Source organism: Mercenaria mercenaria, chromosome 3, assembly GCF_021730395.1.
Source record: "Mercenaria mercenaria strain notata chromosome 3, MADL_Memer_1, whole genome shotgun sequence".
Classification (NCBI taxonomy): domain Eukaryota; kingdom Metazoa; phylum Mollusca; class Bivalvia; order Venerida; family Veneridae; genus Mercenaria; species Mercenaria mercenaria.
Window position 1 is genome coordinate 65,165,341 of NC_069363.1, and position 24,971 is coordinate 65,190,311.

At 33.9% G+C, this 24,971-nt stretch overlaps 1 protein-coding gene across 17 annotated transcripts in view; it reads right to left on the reverse strand.

Annotated features, from left to right (window-relative positions):
- LOC128555690 (receptor-type tyrosine-protein phosphatase delta-like) overlaps nt 1–24,971 on the reverse strand; it is a 292,697-nt gene that overhangs the window by 113,807 nt on the left and 153,919 nt on the right. For 13 of the 17 annotated variants that reach the window (XM_053538794.1, XM_053538798.1, XM_053538807.1 and 10 more), the window contains 3 exons: nt 8,085–8,153; nt 7,627–7,689; nt 3,998–4,294 (listed from right to left, as the gene is read on the reverse strand). In XM_053538794.1, coding sequence (XP_053394769.1) covers nt 3,998–4,294; nt 7,627–7,689; nt 8,085–8,153 — 429 coding nt within the window. The remainder of the gene's footprint in view (nt 1–3,997; nt 4,295–7,626; nt 7,690–8,084; nt 8,154–24,971) is intronic. The other 4 variants (XM_053538801.1, XM_053538802.1, XM_053538803.1 and 1 more) reach the window with 2 other exon arrangements.

Consider the following 24,971-nt stretch of genomic DNA (forward strand, 5'->3'; position numbering starts at 1 on the left):
ACTGGCCGCAAAGGCGGAATCACTTGCTTCTAGCAAGGCTAAAGGCTAAACCCAAGGTTCTTTAAGTATCCATGGCAAAAAATTATACATTTTTTAACGCATATCCTATATTGCAAATAGCCCCTGAAACATGTAGCATAACAGTACTTTTACAGAATTTTGCACAATTATGTATCTTTTTTGCAATACTCTTAAGATCTTTTGAATTTTTATGACCATAATTATTGCTGTAAAGTTATGGTGGCCAGATGGTCCAAAATTCCTTTGCAAACAAATGACTGGTCCCAGAGTTTACCTAATCCTGCAGTGACCTGAACATCAAAGGATATGAGCTGGATGACAGAATATTGATCCTGGGCTCTAAATCAAATATTGAAGCTTGGCTCCTTACTTACACAATGGAGATCTGATAGTAAAATAATCACTTTCAACCTTTGAAGATAATGGCAGAAAAAAATGCCCTGTTACCATTAAAGAGATTTTAATTGCTTCAGGAGTTTGAACACTGATACATAAAAGTACACATATTTTTATTCAATATGTTTTTGAAATTTTTATTTTGCAATGACAATTCTGTTTGCAAAATCTCTGTGTACATCAGGCTGCCTGACCCTATATTGTACAGACATTCTTCTATCTCTGTTACATTTGTAGAAGATTCCTCAATTTCCATAACAAGTGGGGAAGTTGTCAACTGCTTGTGGAACAGAAGAATTTAACTTGATAATTGTTACTACATTAATTTTGCCTTCTTAGTTTTTTTGGTTTTTTTTGGTACAAAAGGAATGAGGGTTGGCCGGAAGAGGGTTTCAGTGTCATTCTTAAATGACAGCCACACAAGTTAAAAGAAGGAAAGCTCCTTTTCCATTTGTGATTGAGTGGGTGTTCATTACTTGTATTATATAATAATGGTGTTGTTGCCAACTTTTACTGTGCATTACATGTCTTTAAGATTAAATTATTATTTCAAGAAAGATCTAGCAGCTATTTTGAGTGACTATTCAGACATACCTGAGTGTCTACAGATACCATTTTCTTACAAAAATGAAATTTCGTCCAAATTATTACGCACAATCAGACAGGTCTTATCTCCTTTGTGCAGACATATCGGATATGTCTCATTTGCATATAACGACAAACCAATCCGGCAATCTATTACCGAGGAAATGTTGCCAACAGATTGGCTCCTTATTTTGCAAATTTAGATGAAATGACTTCCAGATTCTCTGACTAATATGTAAATATATAAAATTAGCTTAACTTAATGGGGTGTATCAGTATCGAGGAAAAACACAGGCCAGGACTCGAGAAAAATGTCCGGCTTAAGGTAGTTCTGCATGTTCAGAACAAATCATTGTCTACAATGTGGGTATTTTCCAGAACATAAAGATATACTTAGATCATTCAGCCAATGAAAAAGATTGGGTCATGTACTTGTTTTTTTGTTTTTTTTTCAAGACTGATCTCATTCAAATCTAAAATGTAGATTTTAACAAAAATTCTCACAGTTGTAAACTAACAGAATCACAGAATCTTTCTTTTGGTCAAATAAAAAGTATAGGTCCATGTGCTTATTTTTGATACATTTGCCCATGATTGACGAGATCAGCTAATTTCAAGCTGATTTTATAACCTAATTTGGATTTCTCTAAATTCACTTATCAGAAGTTTTGGTCAAATATTTAACCCTTACCCTGCTAAATTTCTATAATGAACTTGTCCATGTTTCAATCTAGACAGAACCATTAACTGTTAAAAGGGGTGTTCGCTGAAAATTTACTGACTGAATAGCGAACAGTGCAGACCATGATCAGACTGCACGGATGTGCAGGCTGATCTTGGTCTGCACTGGTCGCAAAGGCAAAGTCACTTGCCGCCAGCAGGCTAAGAGTTAATCTTCTGAAAGATAGAAACATTGCAGGCACAAAATCCTGCCATTTAATAATGGTTTGATTTATATTTCCATATGACAGATCCAAGCCTTTTTCTATTTTTTACGAAAATAAATAACATTACATCACCACTTTGAGTTGTTCAAACATGCAGACCCACCTTAAACTATGAAAATGTAACCCTTTTTTTTAACAAAAACAAATGGGTTACAGATACAGCAAACCAAAATGACACTTTCTCTGGTGAGGGGTACATCTCAACAAGTAATTGACAACTGTCCCACCTCAAACAGAATAACCTATGACAAAATGTTATAGTTAAATGTGACAAAGCCTCATTGTCAAATATGCACAGTAAAACTAGAGACTGTTTTTCACGAAAAAACCACGAAAAATGTATGTCTCCCACAACTTACCATGCAGAAATTGCAAAATACCACAAAATAAGGGCCATAACTCCAGCGACAATACTGTCTAAGATACGAGCATATGAACAAGAGCACCGCCATGCGGGGGCAGACACTCATCTGATTTTTTGTCTCTGTATAATAGAAATATTGTCCTACCCATGATCTTCTAAGTCCAAAAGGGGCCATAATTCTTGCAAAAAGCAATGTAGAGTTATGGTACTTGCTGTGCAGAGTCAGCTTTGAATGGCAAATAACTGCTCCAAGCTTTAAAGCAATAGCTTTGACCATTAAGAAGAAAAGGTGACCTAAACGCAAAACTTAAACCAAAAAATCTGATATTTTCCAAGTCTAAAACGGGCCATAATACTTGCAAAAAGCAGGATGGAGTTATGTTTCTTGCTGTACAAAGTCAGCTTTTGATGGTGAACAAGTGTTGCAAGTTTTAAAGCAATAGCTTTGATACTTTAGGAGAAAAGTTGACCTAAACATAAAACTTAACCAAGAAATCTGATATTTTCTAAGTCCAAAAAGGGCCATAATTCTTGCAAAAAGCAGGATAGAGTTATGTTTCTTGCTGTTCAGAGTCAGTTTATGATGGTGAACAAGTGTTGCAAGTTTCAAAGCAATTGCTTTGACAGTTTAGGAGAAAAGCTGACCTAAACGCAAAACTTAACCAAGAAATCTGATATTTTCCAAGTCCAAAAAGGGCCATAATTCTTGCAAAAAGCAGGATGGAGTTATGTTTCTTGCTGTACAGAGTCAGCTTATGATGGTGAACAAGTGTTGCAAGTTTCAAATCAATAGCTTTGATAGTTTAGGAAAAAAGCTGACCTAAACATAAAACTTCATGTGGCAACGCCGACGCCGATCAAGTGATGACAATAACTCATTTTTTTTCAAAAAATCAGATGAGCTAAAAACATATGATACAGTTTAAAGTTATTAAGTGACCTATGCCTTAAGCAACCTGTCAGCTAGCTTTGCAAATTGACTTTATCTTCTGGTTTCAACATGTTTTTAAACAGCCATCTGCCTTAAGCAACCAGACCATTTCTCTCCCTTGGCTGGCCGCTTCATACAGGTTTGACTGTGAATATTTAAGAACAAACACAGTTTTCCTGGATGAGGTCTCTGAGTTTATGTACTGGTTAAGGTTATCAATACTATTAACCCTTACCCTGCTAAATTTCTATAATGAACTTGTCCATCTTTCATTTGGACAGTACTATTAACTGTTAAAAGGGGTGCTTACCAAAAAGATACTGACTGAATGGCGAACAGTGCAGACCAAGATCAGACTACACGGATGTGCAGGCTGATCTTGGTCTGCACTGGTCGCAAAGGCAGAATCACTTTCCGCCAGCAGGCTAATGGTTAAATATGATCATTCAATTTTTTCTAAGAGTGTCATTTTCACAATAAGGTTAGTTTTGGCTTTCCTCAAACAACTTTATTGGGACTTTCTGTGCTGTGATAGCTGAAAAATTGACCAACAGATAAAACAAAACAAAAATAGTAACATCAATTATGCATTTCAAAATGTCAAAATTGTATAATTTAATCAAAATGCACACGTGAAAGTATTTCTAGTCTACTCTCTTCAAAATCACTCCAGGATCAGTGCATGGTAACGTAAATTACACTTGCTTCACATATAAATTACATACGTAACAGAAATAAAGTGCAATAGAATACCTTCAACTTCATATATTTTCAGAGTCGCATTTGCCCTAGCTTCTCCATGCTCATTTTTGGCAACGCATGTAAAATACGTGTTGTCCTTCTTCGCTTTTGCAGGTTGTATTCGAAGTACTGTCCCATGTGACATCATAAATATATCGTAACGTTTCTTGTTCAGGTGGTTTAAAGATTTACCCTCTTTTTCCCAATAGAAGTCTGGCGGTGGATATCCCGAAGCTTTACAGAAGAAGCTGACTATCAGGTCCTCAGCCACTTTCATATTTTTTGGAGCATAGGTGATTCTGGGGGCAGCTGAAAAATACAAAAAAACGCTTGTTAACATCTTTGTAAACAGAACTTTTAATCCAATATTTCAATCCACCATAGAATGGTAACCAATGTCAGGGATCAGCCTACAAGGCGATTTGAGCGATATCGTCGCTTTAAAGTCGGCCACTTCGCCTAATTATCGCCTCCGGGCGAAATCCAAATCGCCGAGTTTTTCAGCGAGTTATTATTTGTTTACTTAAAGTTGCAAAACTTGATGCATATTCTAGATTAAATTATCGATAAATCCATAGTCAACCCCGCCTACTCGCCTGTCAAACTTCAGCCAATCGTAGCGTTAATATGTAACAGTGTCAATCAATAATATTGTAAGCCGCCGCCATTTTGAAAATTTTCAATCGGCGTGTAAAAAGCCGATAAACTTAACGAGAGCATGATTTTATGCAACAATTGTATATTATTCTTTCATTTTATTAAAGATTACTTCAAAAATTATTTCAATTACCATCATTACGGTCAATTTCTGTAAATGAACGCTCGGGTACTGTGGATAAAAAATGATTTCGCGGACGTCAGAACTGCCGTACAAAATATTGTAAAAAGATCGCCATTAACTACGAGTTTGGTATTATTTTCGAAAAAAATAATAAATGAATAAATTAAATGTATAAATCTGAACAAATTGGTGCAAAAATCGGGCATTATAAAAGTACGAGAATCGAAACATTAATGAAAATTTTCACGCCGTTTTGATCGTGCACCTGTTAAATTTACGAATTTCGGACATGTAAATTTCGGATAAAAATTTAAAGGCGACTTTTTTATAGCTAAGTTTATACTTTATTTAGAAATTCATGAAAATGATAATGCAAGAATCAATTTCCTTAAATAATTACTGTTTATAAGTTACAGCTAGACCCACAGAAAGTGGATATATATAGGCAAGAAACTGAATGCTATGCCGATTCTTCTCCTTAAATTTCTCAACTTCTCCCTAAATTCTGTGGAGGGAGAAGTCACTTCTCCCTAAAATTTTGACCTAGGCTGATCCCTGCAATGTGATTAGTGTTTGTCAAATGGTGTCCAGCATCAACTGACCAGGTGAAGCAGACATTTCAATACCTCCAGACAAATATATGAAATACCTCTAAAACAGCTATTTGCAATACTAAAGCAGAAAAGCAGCATATAACTAACAATTTTATTCATAGATGCTAACATTTTTGCCAAGAGGGCTGCTTAAAACTTAAATTTTAGTTTGCAAACATATTTTATTAGGGTTACAAGATAATAACAAAGCAGTTGGACATAAAGCGTTGTCCTCTCCTTAACTTCTTTTTTTTAAAGTCATATTAATGCTCAATTTTTTTAAAAATATTATTTATAGTTCTACAATGATTTTCTGGGCTAAAATCGGCATGTTAAAAAAAAAAACGTTGAAATTTATTTTTGAGATCATGTAATAAAATGACTTACTGAATGGTTTAGGTCAATTGTCAAAACTATTAACCAAAATGGTGCACATAGTTTTGACTAACTGACTGACAAACCATTCAGTGTGAGTAAATTTTATCACAGAATTGCCAAAAATGTAAAAAAAATGCTATATTCACGGAGAATGAATAACTTTTTTCAGTTGATCCGATTAACAAAATTATGCCTTACAACTCTGACATTTTCAATTTTGGAATATTAATATAGCTATAATTTGTGTAATTGAGGCTAAGTGGCTAACTTAATTAAGCATTTAGGGTAAATAATATGTTTACTGGATACAATGACTGAATTAGCCTAAATACAAAATTTCATAATTCTGACACATAGAATTGCCAAGGGACTATTAATCAGAAAAAGTCATATGTTCAAAACAGGACAACACAGGGCAGACACAAGGATGGCCCTATATCAATCATCATAGATGCACCAGTTATAACAAGAAGCATTTCTGCTACATCAATTTGAAAACTGTTCTGCAACTTCAGATGGAAAGATTTTCAGTTTTCCATAAAGCCATATAGAGAAAACTAGACCCATCCCAGGCAGCTATGATAAGCTGATGGCTTTAAAAATTCCAGTTCGGGGTTAACCAACTGGGACATTTCTGAATCTTAAACTTACTCAGTTTAGAAGATCCTGGTAACATTTCAAGATTTTTTTTTCTATTTTAAAGGAATATCAGTGTCACACTGAAAAGGAATATGACACCAAAAAAAAACTGGCGAACATTCGGTGGAGGTCATCAAGGATGTCGATAGAAGTTGGAATCGAAAAATGAAACATCTCAAGCAGTATTTTTCTCTTTGATAAAAGCACCGTTTGTTGTTCAGATGCATATTCATATGTATATTACTATATAACTCAGACTTTGCAATATCTCAACTCCAAATAACGAGTTTATTCAACAACAAAACCACTGTTTAATTGGATATATTATATCTTTATTATCTCTCCAAAAGTTAAATTTAAAGTTTAATACATGTATTGTAGTTCAGGTTAGATTTTTACAAGCGTCTGATGACACCATAAGAATTCTATCATTCTGGTAATTAATGAAATTCATCAAGTAAACCATTCCGTATTCAGTCCCTTGACAATGATTTTCAATTTCTACTAAAGCTGTTTTTTCCCCGTTTTTGCTCTGAGCGCAAGCAACAACAAATTTAAAGCTACAACACTGAGTCAGTTAATATATCGAGTTTCTGCTTTGTATTGATCGAAAATAATAAACAGAAAATCTTTAAACTAGTCTAACTGGTTTAGGTCTTTGTCTAGTAAAATTGTAGATTAAACAAAACAACAAAAAAGACCTCAAATGAGGCCCGATCTTCTGAAACATACCGAGGGCTGAGCACAAAACTAGGGTATCTTGTTAATTATTGATGTACAATTACAATAATTTCCTGCTCAGCTCTCGGTAAAGGCATGAAAATTTGAATTAACAGTAGTTATTATTAATGCCACTGGAATCGAATGAAAAGAACATGTAAAATATTTGTGCCTGAATAACACGTTATTTCATCAATTTTTCTGAACTTCAGTTACGAGTGACAGAAAACGACATTCAGCTTACGAGCCTCATTTGAACTTGAAATAAATTTACATAATTGTAAAATTCAGAACATAAAATACAAATGTGCAAAACCCACTCGTTTATATATTATTCCTTTTCATTTAACTATTGTCGAAATTTTTCTTGTCTTCACCATCACTTTTTACGATAAAAACAAAAGGGTGTAACAAAGCCCTGACAACAAAATAAACCTAAAATTGGCTGATTAACCTAGGGAACTCAATATTTAACCTGACACAGAAACGATTACTTGGATATTCATGACTTTCCTATCGCAATTACTTACGGGATTGGGAATCGTGGTACTCGAAAAATTCAAATTCAGAATCAGCAGACATTGTATGATTTCCTGGAATTCAAAATGTTAATTTGTTACCATGGTTACAAAAATACATTGTGTAACAACCGATAGATTTTTTTTTCACTTATTCATGCAACCTTTGAGAACCCAGGACATAATACCTTAAAAAACAGTTTACATATGATTCTTCTGTGTTTTTTTGTTTTTTTTTGAAAGCCTAAAAAATTATAGATTTTCTATTTCCGTTTGACTGTCAAAGTGCAAATGTGGCTATAATTTCAATGTTAATGCATTTGCTAAATAAGAAATGAGCTGTCCCAAATACCTGGTATATGTCAAGTATATTCAGTTATGTATAATCTACTAGAATATACAAGTTAAGTACATGCATAAGGATTCATATAAAAGTTCTGAATAATTTCTGTGTGAGTCCGGTTACTTACGCGTTAACTGATCGAAGTAGTCGAAAAATTCAAAAGTAGTATCGGAAGATTCAGCAGTAAAGTTTGCTCCTGTGACAAAAAAATGACGGGTTAGAATGATGAAGTGGTCTCTCTAAGTAAGTAATTAAGTTGATATGCTTTCTAGATCCACGCATCAAAATGCCATTTTCAACTATCAGCAGTTTTTTATTCAGAGCTCTCATGTGGCCGAGTGTCACTGATACTTCTGTTTTTGTTACAGTACTATTTTTTTTATCGGGGTTTGTTGCAAATTTCTGTAAGCCAGATGACTCCCAAGTCAGCTATTTTAAACGTAAAAGATCGCAAACATCTTTCAGTTTTAAAACGCAGATTTTGACATGGAAAAAAGTCCTGATGTTAAAAAATTTCGAAGATCTTGATGCAAATGTTTATTCTGCAGTTTCAACTTCATGCCAATGGAGATACTCTGCATCAAAAATATATGTAAAATAAAAAATACGACAATTTGGCCTTTTCTGTACAGCGCACACCTGGTAGCAGTGATTTAACATTTCTTATAAAAAAAATTTCTGTGTACATCAAATTCACTATTTAAGTGTTTAATTTTTATAAAACATGTTTGAAATTTCATTTTATAGTTCAATGGTATGTTGATGCCTTTACAGAAAAGAAAAAATTAGCAACAGAACTGTTGCTAATATAAGCAACAAGGTTGCCATGAAATGCATTCTGGATAGCCATAAATTTCACCTATTTTTCCATTTTTCAATGTGTTAGTGTTTAATTTTATTAAATCTCAACCACAGTAATGACCATTTGAGCCATGCCATGAGAAAACCAACATAGTGGCTTTGCGACCAGCATTGATCCAGACCAGCCTGCGCATCCGCGCAGTCTGGTCAGGATCCATGCTGTTCGCTTTCAAAGCCTATAGTAATTAGAGAAACTGTTAGCGAACAGCATGGATCCTGACCAGACTGTGCGCATGCGCAGGCTGGTCTGGATCCATGCTGGTCGCAAAGCCACTATGTTGGTTTTCTCATGGCACAGCTCATTTTTTTTCTACTTTTATTTAATTTCAGTTGTGATCAATTTCAAATGAATACATCAAACATGGCAACCTGGGTGCCAGTCCTCTAAATTTTAATTCAGCTAAAAGTTAATCAACTTTTTCATGAAATTAATTAAGCTACAGTAAAATGAAAGAAAACTGAGGTAGGAAAAAACCAGCTGGGTCTTCCAGAACACCAATAGAGGAACAACAATTCAAGAACTGACTGATGATGTCCCTATGTTTGGAACAATTAAAATTGTCATTATAGAAACAAACTGTTGGAGTTACTTCCCCTGTTAAAAAAAAGAAAACTTTTCTAAGAGTAATTCCACTGAACATAGTCTAGTGAAGTATGAAATAATTTAAATATTCAGCAAATCTATAAGATATCTCGGAATATTTGGAATATATTTAAGAATACAGTGATCTGACAGAGAAACATTTTAAAGAATATTACCATGATTTAAGAATACTGATACAAATGCAAATCTGTTATAGAATATTTGAGAATACTGGTTTAAATAGAATAATTTATTGAATATTTGAGAATAATGATATGAATGAAAATTATTTACAGAATATTTTAGAATACTGATATGAAAAGTAATTTAATTTATTCAATATTTGAGAATACTGATAATGAATAGTAATTATTTATTGAATATTTGAGAATGCTGATATGTAAAGTAATTATTCATTGAATAAATGAGAATATTGATATAAAAAGTAATTATTTGAGAATACTGATATGACTAGAAATGTGTCACAGACACGGATGCCCCCGCAACATGAGAAAGGTCGCAGGCATAAGTTATTTATAGTAACAACTAAGGGAAGTTAATCTTAAAAAAAAAAAAAAAAAAAAAAAAAAAATCCTAAGTCCACACAAAAATCCTTACCAGGTAGAGATAGGTTAAAATACTCTCAAAATTGGATGTTACATGCATGATGTACTACAGAAAAATGGTCTTGTTTTTTCCCTATGACCAGTAATAAGAAAGTTACAATATAAGCTATTAATAGTAATAACAAAGGGAAATAATTCTAAACTAGGGACCTGGTTCTTGTGCATGACATTCTGTCTCATGAGGGTATATAACTGAGGCAACTTACAATAAATCCCTCCATGCATGAAGAAGAAATGCTCAAGACAAAGTCATTCTAATGTATGTGACCTTTGGCCTCTAAGTGTGACCTTTACTTTAGACCTAGGGACCTGGTTTTTGTGCATGACACATCGTCTATCCATGCTTATTCTTTGTGTCGAATTATTTTGAAATTGGACCATGCATGTCAAAGTTATAGACCGGACACAAAGATCACATTATCAGTATATATGTAGTGAAAATTGGCTAAGTTCAACCAAGGACTGTGACCTTGACCTTTGAGCTATGGACTTGGTTTTTGCGCAAGACACATCATCTATCCATGCTTATTATATGTGTCAAATCATTTTGAAATCGGACCATGCATGTCGAAGTTATGGACCAGACATGAAAATCACCCTTTCCCGAACACACGGACAAACGAACACACACACGGACAGGGTAACACTAAATGCCTCCCCCCATTTTATGGCGGGGGCATAAAAAGTAATTATTTATTGAATATTTGAGAATACTGATATGAAAATTAATTGTTTATTTGATTACAGTTGAACTTCAATGGCTCGAACTCGGATCTTTCGAACATCCGGGATCGCTTGAACTCTTCGCCCGGTCCCAAATTTATTCCTTCTTTATTCTGTATAGTTCTACCTCGGATCGCTCGAACTTCGAAAATTCGAACTCTCGAACTCATTTGGTGGTCCCCTCGGCTTAATTACAGTGATAATTACACCTATTCAGTCGAACAGACAATTTGCCGCCGGAATGGCTTGTGTTTACAAAGTTTTTCACACCTCTGCCTGACATTTGCCAAGCTTCCCCTTTAACCGGCGCGTGCGTAATTTTCACACGCTTATGTAATTAACGTCGGTATACGACAAACAAATTAAACAAAGTGACTTTCGTCATTGCAGTGCTTTAATGGGCTTTGATTTATACGAATAAAATTACTTAAAATAATTGAGCAATGTCTGTTTTTATTTTTACTGCATTAAAACGGGAGATCCGATGTCAACTTTCATACTGCTTTAGCATGGCTGAACAACTTAGTGAAGGACCCGGAAACGGGGGGATAGCTAATTCGGCTACTGGAAAGCAATATATTTGATAATATTTGTACTGGACTATGATTCATAAAGGTTTGCTATTCATGTCTTTCTATTTGATGCTGTCTTCACCAAATTCTTATAATTATATTAGTGTTTTATCTGTGTTTTTTCCGTATCTATGTCATGTTTGAATATAAATAATAAAGCATATTTCAGCGTTCGTTTTTTTTATTTATCATCGTATCATACACACATTTAGGAACAATATGACAATATATTACGATGTAAGGTTTGTAACACATCATGCCCTTGAATTCCCAAATTCAAAATGGCTGCCATTTGGATGTCTCGAACAACGGAAAACTCGAACTAATTTCCACGGGACCCTCGAGTTCGAGCCATCAAAGTTCGACTGTATTTGAGAATACTGATATGAAAAGTAATTGTTTATTGGATATTTGAGACTATTGATATGAAAAGTAATTACTTATTTGAGAATACTGACATGAAAAGTAATTATTTATTGAATATTTAAAGTTATACTGATATGAAAACTAATTGTTTATTTGAATATTTGAGAATACTGATATGAAAAGTAATTGTTTATTTAAATATTCGAGATACTGATATGAAAAGTAATTATTTAGTGAATGATATGAATAGAAATTATTTATTGAATATTTGAGGATACTGATAATGAAGAGTAATTATTCACTGAGTATTTGTGAATATTGATACAAAAAGTAATTATTTATTGAATATTTGAGGATACTGATATGAATGATAATGAAAATTATTTGCAGAATATCTGAGAATATACGTTTGCGATTGAGATGTAACATATAAAGCAGCTGTCCAAATAAAGAATATACTGAATGATATAGTTATGAAAAGCACTAATTTCAATGTAAAACTGATATGATCTAAAATCTGACAATTCTGATATGAATTAGAAATATTTTAAGAGACTACATAAAACAAGAGGGCCATGAAGGCCCTGTATCGCTCACCTGACCTACTGACCTAAAGATCATCAAGATTAACATTCTGACCAAGTTTCATTAAGATACGGTCACAAATGTGGTCTCTAAAGTGTTAACTAGCTTTTCCTTTGATTTGACCCTGTGACCTAGTTTTTGACCAAACATGACCCAGATTCGAACTTTTCCTAAAGATCATAAAGTTTAACATTCTGACTAAGTTTCATGAAGATACAGTCATAAATGTGGCCTCTAGAATGTTAACAAGCTTTTCCTTTGATTTGACCTAGTGACCTAGTTTTTGACCCCAGCTGACCCAGATTTAAACTTGGCCTAAAGATCATCAAGATTAAGATTCTGACCAAGTTTCATTAAGATACGGTCATAAATGTGGCCTCTACAGTGTTAACTAGCTTTTCCTTTGATTTGACTGGGTGACCTAGTTTTTGATCCTACATGACCCAGATTCGAATTGGATCTTAAGATCATCAATATTAACATTCTGACCAAGTATCATGAAGATATAGTCATAAATGCGGCCTCTACAGTGTTAACAAGCTTTTCCTTTGATTTGACCTGGTGACCTAGTTTTTTACCCCAGATGACCCAATACCAAACTCGACCAAGACTTTATTGAAGGTAACATTCTGACCAAGTTTCATTAAGATAGGGCCAAAATTGTGACCTCTAGAGTGTTAACATGCTTTTCCTTTGATTTGACCTGGTGACCTAGTTTTTGACCCCAGCTGACCCGGATTTAAACTTGACCTAAAGATCATCAAGATTAAGATTCTGACCAAGTTTCATTAAGATATGGTCATAAATGTGGCCTCTACAGTGTTAACTAGCTTTTCCTTTGATTTGACTGGGTGACCTAGTTTTTGATCCTACATGACCCAGATTCGAACTGGACCTTAAGATCATCAATATTAACATTCTGACCAAGTATCATGAAGATATAGTCATAAATGCGGCCTCTACAGTGTTAACAAGCTTTTCCTTTGATTTGACCTGGTGACCTAGTTTTTGACCCTAGATGACCCAATATCAAACTCGACCAAGACTTTATTAAGGATAACATTCTGACCAAGTTTCATTAAGGTATGGCTAAAATTGTGACCTCTAGAGTGTTACAAGCTTTTCCTTTGATTTGACCTTGTGACCTAGTTTTTGACCCCAGGTGACCCAGTATCGAACTCGTCCAAGATTTTATTAAGGGTAACATTCTGACCAAGTTTCATTAAGATTGGGCCAAAAATGTGACCTCTAGAGTGTTAACAAGCTTTTCCTTTGATTTGACCTTGTGACCTAGTTTTTGACCCCAGATGATCCAATATCGAACTTGTCCAAGATTTTATTGGGGGTAACATTCTGACCAAGTTTCATTAAGATTGGGCCAAAATTGTGACCTCTAGAGTGTTAACAAGCTTTTCCTTTGATTTGACCTGGTGACCTAGTTTTTGACCCCAGTTGACCCAATATCGAACTCATCCAAGATTTTATCGAGGGTAACATTCTGACTAAGTTTCATTAAGATTGGGCCAAAAATGTGACCTTTAGAGTGTTAACAGTCAAATTGTTGACAACGGACGGACGGACGGACGACGGACGACGACGGACGCCAGACACAGGGTGATCACTAAAGCTCACCTTTGAGCACTTCGTGCTCAGGTGAGCTAAAAATATGATAATATTGAATATTTTAGAATATTGATATGAATGAAAATTATTTATTGAATATTTGAGAATACTGATATGTAAAGTAGAATCTAATTATTCACTGAATATTTGAGAATACAGATATGAAAAGTAATTATTTATTTGAGAATACTGCTATGAAAAGTAATTATTTATTGAATATTTGAGATTATACTGATATGAAAAGTAATTGTTTATTTGAATATTTGAGAATACTGATATGAAAAGTAATTATTCATTGAATATTTGAGAATACTGATATGAAAAGTAATTACTGGTACTGATGATAAACCCGAACAGAATATGAGGTTTTTTACCTGTAACTTTTTTATTTCTGCAAATTGTAATCAACAGTCGGTATCAAAATAAAGCTTAACCTTTCCTGAAAACTTTACATAATTCAAATTTATATTTAGTAAACAAACTCACACGAAGTGAGGTCCTGAAAGGGGTATGTAAAAAGGGGACTGTATGAACGTTGACTGATGATAAATTCGAACACTTTGTCATTTACACAATTTTCTTGGTATTATTATATTGAAACTTTCCCCAAAAAGCTGCAACAGTCATTCCTGATCAAGTAATGAAAAGTTACCAAATGTCAGGCCTTCATGTTTCGACAGTGAGCATGCGCAAAAAGCACCCTCTTCCCCAGTAATTTTGGATAAATATATTTTATACAAATTTATGTAAGTCATTTATTTATACAGAATATTTACCAATTTTGTTTTTGTTTACACCAGTTGGTGTTGTAAGTGGAAACTATTAGATGGTGTGTTCAATTTTATAAATAACCGATTGCAATCGAATATTTCCAAGGTGGTCGACTTTATCATCTGTCCGGGTTTATCATCAGTACCAGTATTTATTGAATATTTGAGAATAACTGATATGAATAGAAATTATTTATTGAATATTTGAGGATACTGATAATGAATGGTAATTATTCACTGAGTATTTGCGAATATTGATACAAAAAGTAATTATTTATTAAATATTTGAGGATAATGATAATGAATGGTAATTATTCACTGAGTATTTGCGAATATTGATACAAAAAGTAATTATTTATTGAATATTTGAGGATACTGATATGAATGACAATGAAAATCATTTGCAGAATATCTGAGAATATACGTTTGCGATTGAGATGTAACATATAAAGCAGCTGTCCAAATAAAGAATATACTGAATGATATAGTTATGAAAAGCACTATTTTCAATGTAAAACTGATATGATCTAAAAAATAATTTTAGAAAATACTTAGAATACTGATATGATTCAGAAATATATTGAAAGTACTGAAATGTATTAATGACATGATTTAGATATCTGACAATTCTGATATGAATTAGAAATATTTTAAGAGACTACATAAAAAAAAAAAAAATTGATAATTTTGCTGTGTCACTAAAAAATTTTCAGAAAAAATAAGGGGAAGATATACACCACTTAACCCTTAGCCTGCTGGCGGCGATTGGTTTTGCCTTTGCGACCAGTGCAGACCAAGATCAGGCTGATCATGGTCTGCACTGTTCGCTATTCAGTTAGTAAATTTTCAGTGAACACCCCTTCGAATAATAAATGGTATTGCCCAAACTGAATGATGGAAAAGTCCATTTCGGAAATTTAGCAGGCTAAGGGTTAAACTGAGTATTGAAATAAGAGAATATTCTTACGAAATTATTGATTAAATTAAAACAATTAGAAGATTGGGGAAATATCAATTAAAATTTTATCACCAGTATCTAATAAAATTGCTTTGTTTTGCATTAAAGAAATGAACGTTCTAGCTTTTTTCTGATCAACCTTCCTAGAAGCCAGAAGCTTCAGTCACAAGTGCAATATTCTAATTTATCAAAGAAATCCAGTAAAACTGATAATGTTTTATATGGAAGCTGTACAGAGAATTACTAATGCGTATGAATGTAATGCTGCACAAGGCAAAATTGATCCGGAATGTTGCGCTGACTTTATCAAGGTTTCAGCAAATCACAATCAAATACAATCAAACTTGATCAAATTCTAATAGGCTTTAGTTTTTTCCCAGTAATACAAACTGCAGAAATGGAACAGATAATTCTAATGGCAGGATTGTTTCTACGTGTTTTTATCCATGCCGCTTTTAAAAGACAAACTCACTAACACAGCAAATTAAAATATCATATAAAATAAATCATATTTGTACCCTAGGACCTTCCTATGATTGAGTGCCCTTCCGGACTTTATGGTTAGATGAATTCTATGAGATTTACAAATGGAATTTTAGAAATATGATTTTATTACTTGGAAGGGGAATAGGTCCATGTTAAATTGTTTCTCACACTTTAACTACAGCTAATTCATTCATTTTTTATCATATTTCATTCAATTTTATTATAACCTTGAGGCCATTCTTTGACTATTTTACTTCATAAAAAATTCTTTTACAACAGGCAAGGTTAGCTGGCTTGGAACTTCCCAGTTTTCATGTGTCCCAAATGTAATATTTATCAACTGATCAAAACTTGCATGCAAGCTTCTAAAAACAGATTTCTCCTGCTGCAGTATTCATTAACACAAGTTTCATTAACCCCATTGAGAAAAGTCCATTGAGAAAATGGAAGTTTTCCATTTAAAATATGTGATATTAACTTTTGAGAGAGAAAAAAATGAAAAAAAAAAAACCCATTAACATCCAAACTAATTACTTTTCCTCAATATTGGCCATTTTCTGTAGGTGCACCATTCTCCAAACTACAAAAATATGCAAAGACATAAAAAATGACAAGATTGCATGTCTGTATAAGCTAACTGATGGTTATTTCTTTAGTCGCCAATGATTTTATTTAGAAATCAATATTAACTTAGGCTTCTATTTTGAAACAAGCATATGATTCTAGGACTGAGTCAACTACATGCCATCACAAATTGTTGTCTTCGGTTCTATGATGGTCAAATAACAGGAACATTATTCTACACAAATATCAGCAATTTCTATTCAAGCAAGCCCATTATTGGTTTGGTTATTAATCAAATTGGTTTCTAAAACCAATAAAATATTACAGATAAATGCATCAAATACACATTGCAAACCAGAGGATATGGGCTTAGAAGCTGCTAGATGTCAATACAAGACTTGTAAATGTGATATCAAAGTTTTATTACATCAATAAATCATATCCAGATTTCCTTTCCCAGCATTTCATGTTGTTTTAATGCAGAAAGTACATTTTGATATCGGAGAACAAATTATAATGCAATAGTTCTAAGAAGACGTACTCCCAGTGACTGTTTCAACACAGATATTCAAACATAAAATATGTGGACTGCAACTTCAAATGAAAGTGAAGCAATATGACCATAGATATTGTCCTGATTTAAGAAAATCCTCTTCCTCAATCTTTCAAATTTTGAAAACATTCTTACAATTTAATTCTGAAAATTCTGATAGACTGACGGACAAAAAACAAAAGAAAAGATACAACTGCAAAATAAACGTTGCCATTTCTTCCTCAAAAAGGATTGATATATCGTTCAACGTCTGCCGAAAGCCATCAATAAAGCCGGGGAAACAATAGATTAAGATCACATACTCATCTACATTTAGATGAATACTTCCAGAAAATGTCTCGGTCAGCCGAAATCTCTACTCTGCTGCCATTTTCCCACATAAATGAATATGACTCAATCTATGACACTGCCTGTATCATATGTCTGCAAGAGATATCTCCAGATGTCTATATTTTCTTATACTTTCTATATATACATATATTTAAGTAGAAGCCCGCCCGCTTAGCTCAGTAGGTAGAGCGTCGGTCTACGGATCGCGGGGTCGTGAGTTCGATCCTCGGGCGGGGCGTATGTTCTCCGTGACTATTTGATAAACGACATTGTGTCTGAAATCATTAGTCCTCCACCTCTGATTCATGTGGGGAAGTTGGCAGTTACTTGCGGAGAACAGGTTTGTACTGGTACAGAATCCAGGAACACTGGTTAGGTTAACTGCCCGCCGTTACATGACTGAAATACTGTTGAAAAACGGCGTTAAACCCAAAACAAACAAAACAAAACAAACAAATTTAAGTAGAATGACCTAGAGTATCTTTGTCTTTGATTCACTGAGTAACAGATACCTTTAAGGTGAATTTATTCTTATTTCATATATGATGTTGAAAACTGTAGACAATACATTAAATATGTAAGAAAATTTTATGAAGAAAGCTACCATCTAAATCAACTGTCTCCATTCTTCTGGAAAAAAATATGTGCCTTACAGGCCTGCATAAAAGATGACTGACGGTTTCTTCATCCAGCTTCGTAATGACAATACAATAAAATTTCAAATATTTAAACTTTTCAAAAATGGCTTTAAACTATTCAGAAACTTGTAAGCTTGTCTGCTCCACTATTCAATAAGTTCCAAGTCCAAGGACCGTAACTTGGCAAGACTTACCTATCTAAGCTATTTTTATGGCATTGATATAAACTTGCATGCAAAACTTCAACCAAATTTTTTAAGTTAAACATGGCCAATAATTTGACTTCAAACAAGTACATTAGATGATAAGTGTAAAGTTTCAATTAGCTGTTCCTGAGATACAACTGGGAAATGTTGTGTGAAATTTCTGTCCGCTTGTTAGCTGCATGCAAAACTTTGAGCAAAGTCCAAAAAGGGCTATGATTAGAATTAAATTCAACCAAGAGTTATCTAAATTGGTTATTTCAGCAGGTTTAATGGCAAGGAAGCCTTGTGTTATGCTTCAATCTGATGCATGCAATTAAGACATGAACTCGCATGCAAAACTTTAACCAAGGTGTGACGCTGACGCCCGGTTTAGTAGAACAACTCCAACTGTATTCTTGGAACAGTCAAGCCAAAAATAAATGTAAGACCTAGGTCTCCTATAACCCAGTTCATGACATTTGTATAGTATATATGACTAAAGGGAAGGTTATACAACATATCTCAATCAGCCAAGAAAATGCCAAAAGCAAAGGCCAAGTACTAGTAATGAGCCTGGACAATTGAATTTCATGTTCATTTCCACTATATATTTTGCAATTATCTGAAACTGCGATTAATGTGATTGTGTTTGGCACGCCACTTCTGTCGTCTTAATATTGCTGCCACTTGCAATATACACAATTACTGCTAAAATTACCTCTAGTGAAACTGCAAGGATATTAACTAGACACAAAATCTGTCCTATTCAAAATGTCCTTATTTTTTTCTCAAATATTAGGCTCTGAGAGTGATGCAGGACAAAGTAGAATCCACTCTACAAGCAGAGTTTTCGCATTGTATAGAGATCTGATGGAGCGTACTGTACTGCGCGCTTGACTGTTTCGATGCTTGATAGTAAAATAGGGCATATCTGAGTACACTAGAGCTATCACTTGGGTGATTAATAACTTTAACCATAAAAAGGGACATAATTCCTGAGATTCTTCTTCCAGAACAACACTCATTGTGTCAGACGATGTGGGTAGTGTTGATGAACATTTTTAGTACTGTAGACGACAATTATGGAACGAAAACTGAAAAAATAAAAAACAGTGATAACAATTCCAACGGTAAGAACTGCCGAGTCAAGAGAAATACGGATGAATCAATTTTGGTGAAAACAGAAAACCATTTCTAAAAATTCAATCAAGTATAGACAGAGTTGACAATGCTGTTGAAAGTAGCAATTTTACCCTGAGAAATGTTTGGGAATGTTGTCAGTGGGATAGTTAAGTTATCATGTTGTATGTTATTTATAGAATTATCCTGCAAGAGGCCTATCACCAGATATTGATTGATCACCTCAAAGTGTGCATTAGTCACATGGTGCTAGCCTTTGATCTGGTCTGATGTACCCAACTACACTTGTTAAGTTTGTATGCTCCAATAGAGAAGAACTTTATGGCTTTTTGACACAGTGTCAATGATGTTTCATTTCCTGGAATGTCTGTGAAATGTGGAGAGATTTTACAAGTTTTATGGGACAACAAAATTCCAGTATGTTTTATGCATGTTGACTACAAGGCGAAACATAAATTCAAATGATGTAGACCATGTAATTAAGTTAAAACTCCATTCCAATGCATATCTATGAAGTCTATCAGGATCTTACATTCCTACCTGTGTAAGAGAGGGTTTTTTTCCTACCCCAGGGACAGAAACAAGGCATTATCTTTGCTGTCGACAGAGTTGTTAAAACAGCTGTCACTGGCTGACAGACCTGTAAGATCCCTTTTTCTTGCTAACTATGTTAAAATAGACTGTTGCATCATCACAAATATATTTACATATATATTGGCATTATGTAAATCATTAATGACCTCATAACAGGCTAAGAATATTGTGACATCACTTAAGTGCACACTATTTTATACAAGGTACTTCATTTGGGAAAAACTAGGGAAAGACAGGGAAAGATATTCCCTGGCACATAATCAGACAACACAAGATAGGCAAGTATTACTGATCTCTTTATATTATTCAGACCACTAGATACCTGTAAGATGCTGTATAACAATCAATACTAATATTTGAGAATGTTCTGATGTTCAAATTCTTTGCCTGCTGCTGAGCTATCTTTTCCAAATATGTCAAAAGTTAAGTAATTCAAAATTGTTGAGGAAAATGCTTGCATGTAAAAAAAAACTTCTGGAAACAGAAGAATAAATTGGATAGTTATAATTTTTCCAAAATAAAAGGATTGTAAAGTAAAGTTTTTGTCATGTCTACACACAGATTCAAGGAACAAGGACTGCATGCCACAACCAAGAAGAACAACTGCAGTATATACATTTTTTCTTGCATATTACCAAAGATTCATATTAACCAAAGTATCACAGGAACGGTTGTATTTATGTTTGTTATGGGGTACAGACAGTGTAGGATGCTCAATGTTTAGCTCCATATTTCCAAAAAAAAATTCAAACAACACCAAATTATGGAAAGAATGATTTCATTTACACGAAAATCGAACAGCATATAAAACACGTATATTTGTCTAAAAAATAATTGTCAGTTTATTGATATATGCATAATGCCATTGCATCCTGGAGAAGGACTGCATTATAAGGGGCCACATTTTCGGTGAGTTCAACAGCTTTAAAAACTCATCATTTTCAAAGAATTGTTACATACCTTTGTTTTCATGCATTTGCAATTTTAATGTCCCAGTGCTAAAATTTCTTGTAACTTAAAGTTTAACATAAATTTCAGGATTTGTTTATTTTCATTTCTTTTACAAATGACATTCATTTTTAAAGGGGGACAACTTTTTAAGAAGTATCCAATCTTACATGGCAGTACGGTAAAACATGCATTGGACAGGTAATCATCATTTCTGTGGTTTGCTTACTTAAAGATGAAAACACTCATATTAAAAGACAGACTCTTCAATGCAATGGAACTAACACAATTTCTGACATTGTCAGACTATTGATTACAGGACATATTCAAAATACAAAAAGAAGAAAGAATTTTATCAAGAGTTCTTTTAAGTCATCCATCAAAACAGACAAACATGCTTTCATTATCCATTGTGAGAAAAAACTCCACTTTACAATTAGCTATGTTAGTAGATGAATGATATCCTGTTACAGATCAACAAAAAAGAAGAGGACAAAATTTTCCATTTAATCATTTCAAAAACCCCCTTGTGACAATGCATTTAATTGATTCTAGGAAATATTTCATGTATTTTACTGGCTGCACTGGTTTTGGCATTATTTTATAAATAACAGAGAAGAACCAATCACACATATTCAAATTATACTTTGGTTTTTATAGAAGGTACACTAGTTTCACATATTTCTGAAAATTTCTTTTGTTTCCCGACTGATATAATGGGACCTCAATGTCAGACAAATGGTGCCGGGAATCAATGCTAAACACCAGCAAATTTCTGAATTAATCATGATGTTCCTTTGGCTGTATCATGGCCCAATTTTTGAACAGTTATTCTAACTTCTTTGTATACTAAGCAGAGCTGAAATTGTTTAGGTAGAACACTGCTCAATGATTGAACTAGCGACCTCAACTAGTGGTCTCAATTGATTACCTCAACTGCAGACCTTACCTAGTGACCTCTAGGTTGGTAGTCTGGTACTCTGCCTGCTTTTAACCTTTACCCTGCAAATTTTCTAAAATAGACTGGTCCATCTTTCAGTTTCAACAGTACCACTAATTGTTCAAAGGCATGTTCACTGTGCTTACTGAAAATTTACTGACTAAATAGGGAACTGTGCAGACCATGATCATCTTGGTCTGCATTGGTTGCAAAGGCAGAATCACTTGCTGCCAGCTGGCTAAAGCTTACAGCAAGATCTAACGACATTCATAATATATTATACTTCCTTTCCACAAAATACAGCACAGAAATATTCTATTCAAGATAAAAGTAATTAAGTTTTATGTAAAATTATATTTTATAGCTGTTATTCTATATAAGAATATTTAATATCATGTCATAAAATTGTAACTTAATGACAATTCACTCAGTATGTAATAGATGATACATTACAAGGAGACTGTATATTAATGGTTGTAATCGGAGTGAGGTAAAAGTGCACAAAACATTTAAAATGAAACTTATTAAAAGTAAAAAGGGGGCATAACTCTTGAAATGTTTGTACCAGAGATAGTTCTCCATAAACAGAGCTAAAAAGCCTGCAATTCAAAATGGCTCTGACAGCATTAGATTTATATCAGGGATATATTGTCTACTTGAAGATTTATGAAGATGTCACTTTGAAGACAGGATAAAGTCGACTCTCTATCATTTCTACAGGGAAATCAATATACCTTGAAAATGTTGGTACTCAGAGATAATTACCACATTATAGATAAAATTGATAACAAAGTAATATGCTTTTTTCTCCTGCTCTTTAATAGCTTTAACACCATTTTTTCCAATGAAAGTACCAAGGTTTCCTTTGCCACCTTATGAAGGGGAATTAACCTAACAAAGGTCCCTGGCTAACCTAGGGAGATGAATAAGTTATGAAGGGTTCCTGGATTCTGTGCCAGTGCTTAACTAGAGAGATGACTTAATGAACCAAGGTTTCCTGGATTCTGTACCAGTGCTAACTTAATTAGAAGTGAGTGAACCTACCTATGGTTCCTGGATTGCATACCAGTGCTAACCAATGGAGGTGAGTTACCCTACTAAAGGTCCCTGGACTTAAACAGTGCTAAGTTGATATTCACAAATACTCAGACAAAAACATTCCCACACGAATCGGAGATGAAGCTGTAATGATCTCAGATATACTGTCTACTCTCAACTTGCCAGTGAATATTACTTTACCTCAGAGCAAACTCGTGGCCTCCGGATAGTCTTTGTGCCCCAAGCCCCGTCCAATAAGCGTACTTCTTAATCACTTTTAAGAACATTACAGTGCCATAGTTTGTTATCTTTCTATATCTGTTTTAGACTTTCTATTATTCTATCACAATATACAATTCAATGGCAGTGCAGTCAGAAGAAATCCTCTGTGGTCCTTTGAAAAAAAGCATATTTATCATTGCTCCAAGAATCCAGTTTCTTTAAGATATATGATTCTGCAAATATTTAAATGTTTACACTCAGATGTAAAATTTTCTTCGCAGAAAGTCAGATTCAAAAGAACGGAAATGTGTGAGCATTATGTAAATTAGATTTACGAGATTGGAAAATAAAACAACTGTCTTCTAAATTTGATTAGTTTCCACAACTCGGTAACATGCGAAAACCTTGATCTACTGAAAAGGCAATAAGTTTATTAAAGATTTAAGGCTGCTAAATCTGTCTAGAAACAACGGATGGACCAAGAGGAAATAGTCCCATATAAACAAACACAAGTTATGTTAACAAGAATTAGAATTAATAATAAACACCATTACTGTCCACTCTTATTCACTTCTTTACTCTTATGTATAACAACATAGTTCTAGTATTTTAGTCTCCAAGTTTCATGTGGACAGCAAATTCAAACTAAATTTTCAACATAAACATGACGTAAAGTCTACTGTCTACTGCCTCAGATGGCCATTCCATTTTACCTTAAGTCAACTGTATGTTGCTTTAATCTTATTGTCCAGAACCAAAAGTCCATTATCTAATGCAAGTGATGCCTAAAATAAACTGTCCACTGTCTTAAGTCCACTGGGTGCCTAAAGTCTGTACTGCCTGATACATAAAGTCCATTGCTCACAGTCCATTGTCTAGAGCCTTAGTCTGTTATCTGAAAGGTCCATAGCCCATTGTCTGTTGCTTAAAGTCCATTCATTAGTCCATTGTCAGTTACCATTTAACGCTAATTTTATACAACTTTATGATCCTGTCGACTGGGAATACATGTATTACCTAAGTTATTAGGCTCAACATTCAATGTACTCATTTTCCATGAAATCTTTTAATATTTATTTTGCCAACATGAAGAGACTTTACCTTACTTTGGGCCATCTTCTGGGTTTTTAGTCTCTAATGGAGGACCTACAGGTTGTGCCTAAAAACTGGAGTTACAAATCATTAAGAATTCAACTACAAGGTTCATAAAAAGTATTATTTCACACTAACATAACTTCTAAAACAGAGGTTTTCATTGTGACATTCATCAAATGATTCCCAAATGTCTCTGAGTGGTGCATATCCTTTGGAATGTAAATATCAGAAATTGGAATCCATTATCTCAGGATAGAATCGGACCTGAGGAAAACAAAGATGTAAAATTTACATCTCATTTGCATACAAGTGTCTTCGTCACTGCTGTCTCAAAATCCTCAATAATCCCATGAGATGTGCTCTTCTGGAGACGCTGGACTAAAATTCCAAAAGAACCAAGTATGCTGATTCAATTCTTAAGTTTTTTTTCTGAATATGGTGTACATGAAACTGCAAGAATTCTAAGACCTGAAATGACAGTCTTAAAAACAGTAGGACTGTGTCCTACATATTGGTAACTGGCAGATTGGTTGCTGATTTGACAATTGGAAAAGGCTTAAGGCAGCCTTAATTTTTGTAACATTTTTAATTTAATACCCTGATGGCTTGCAGAT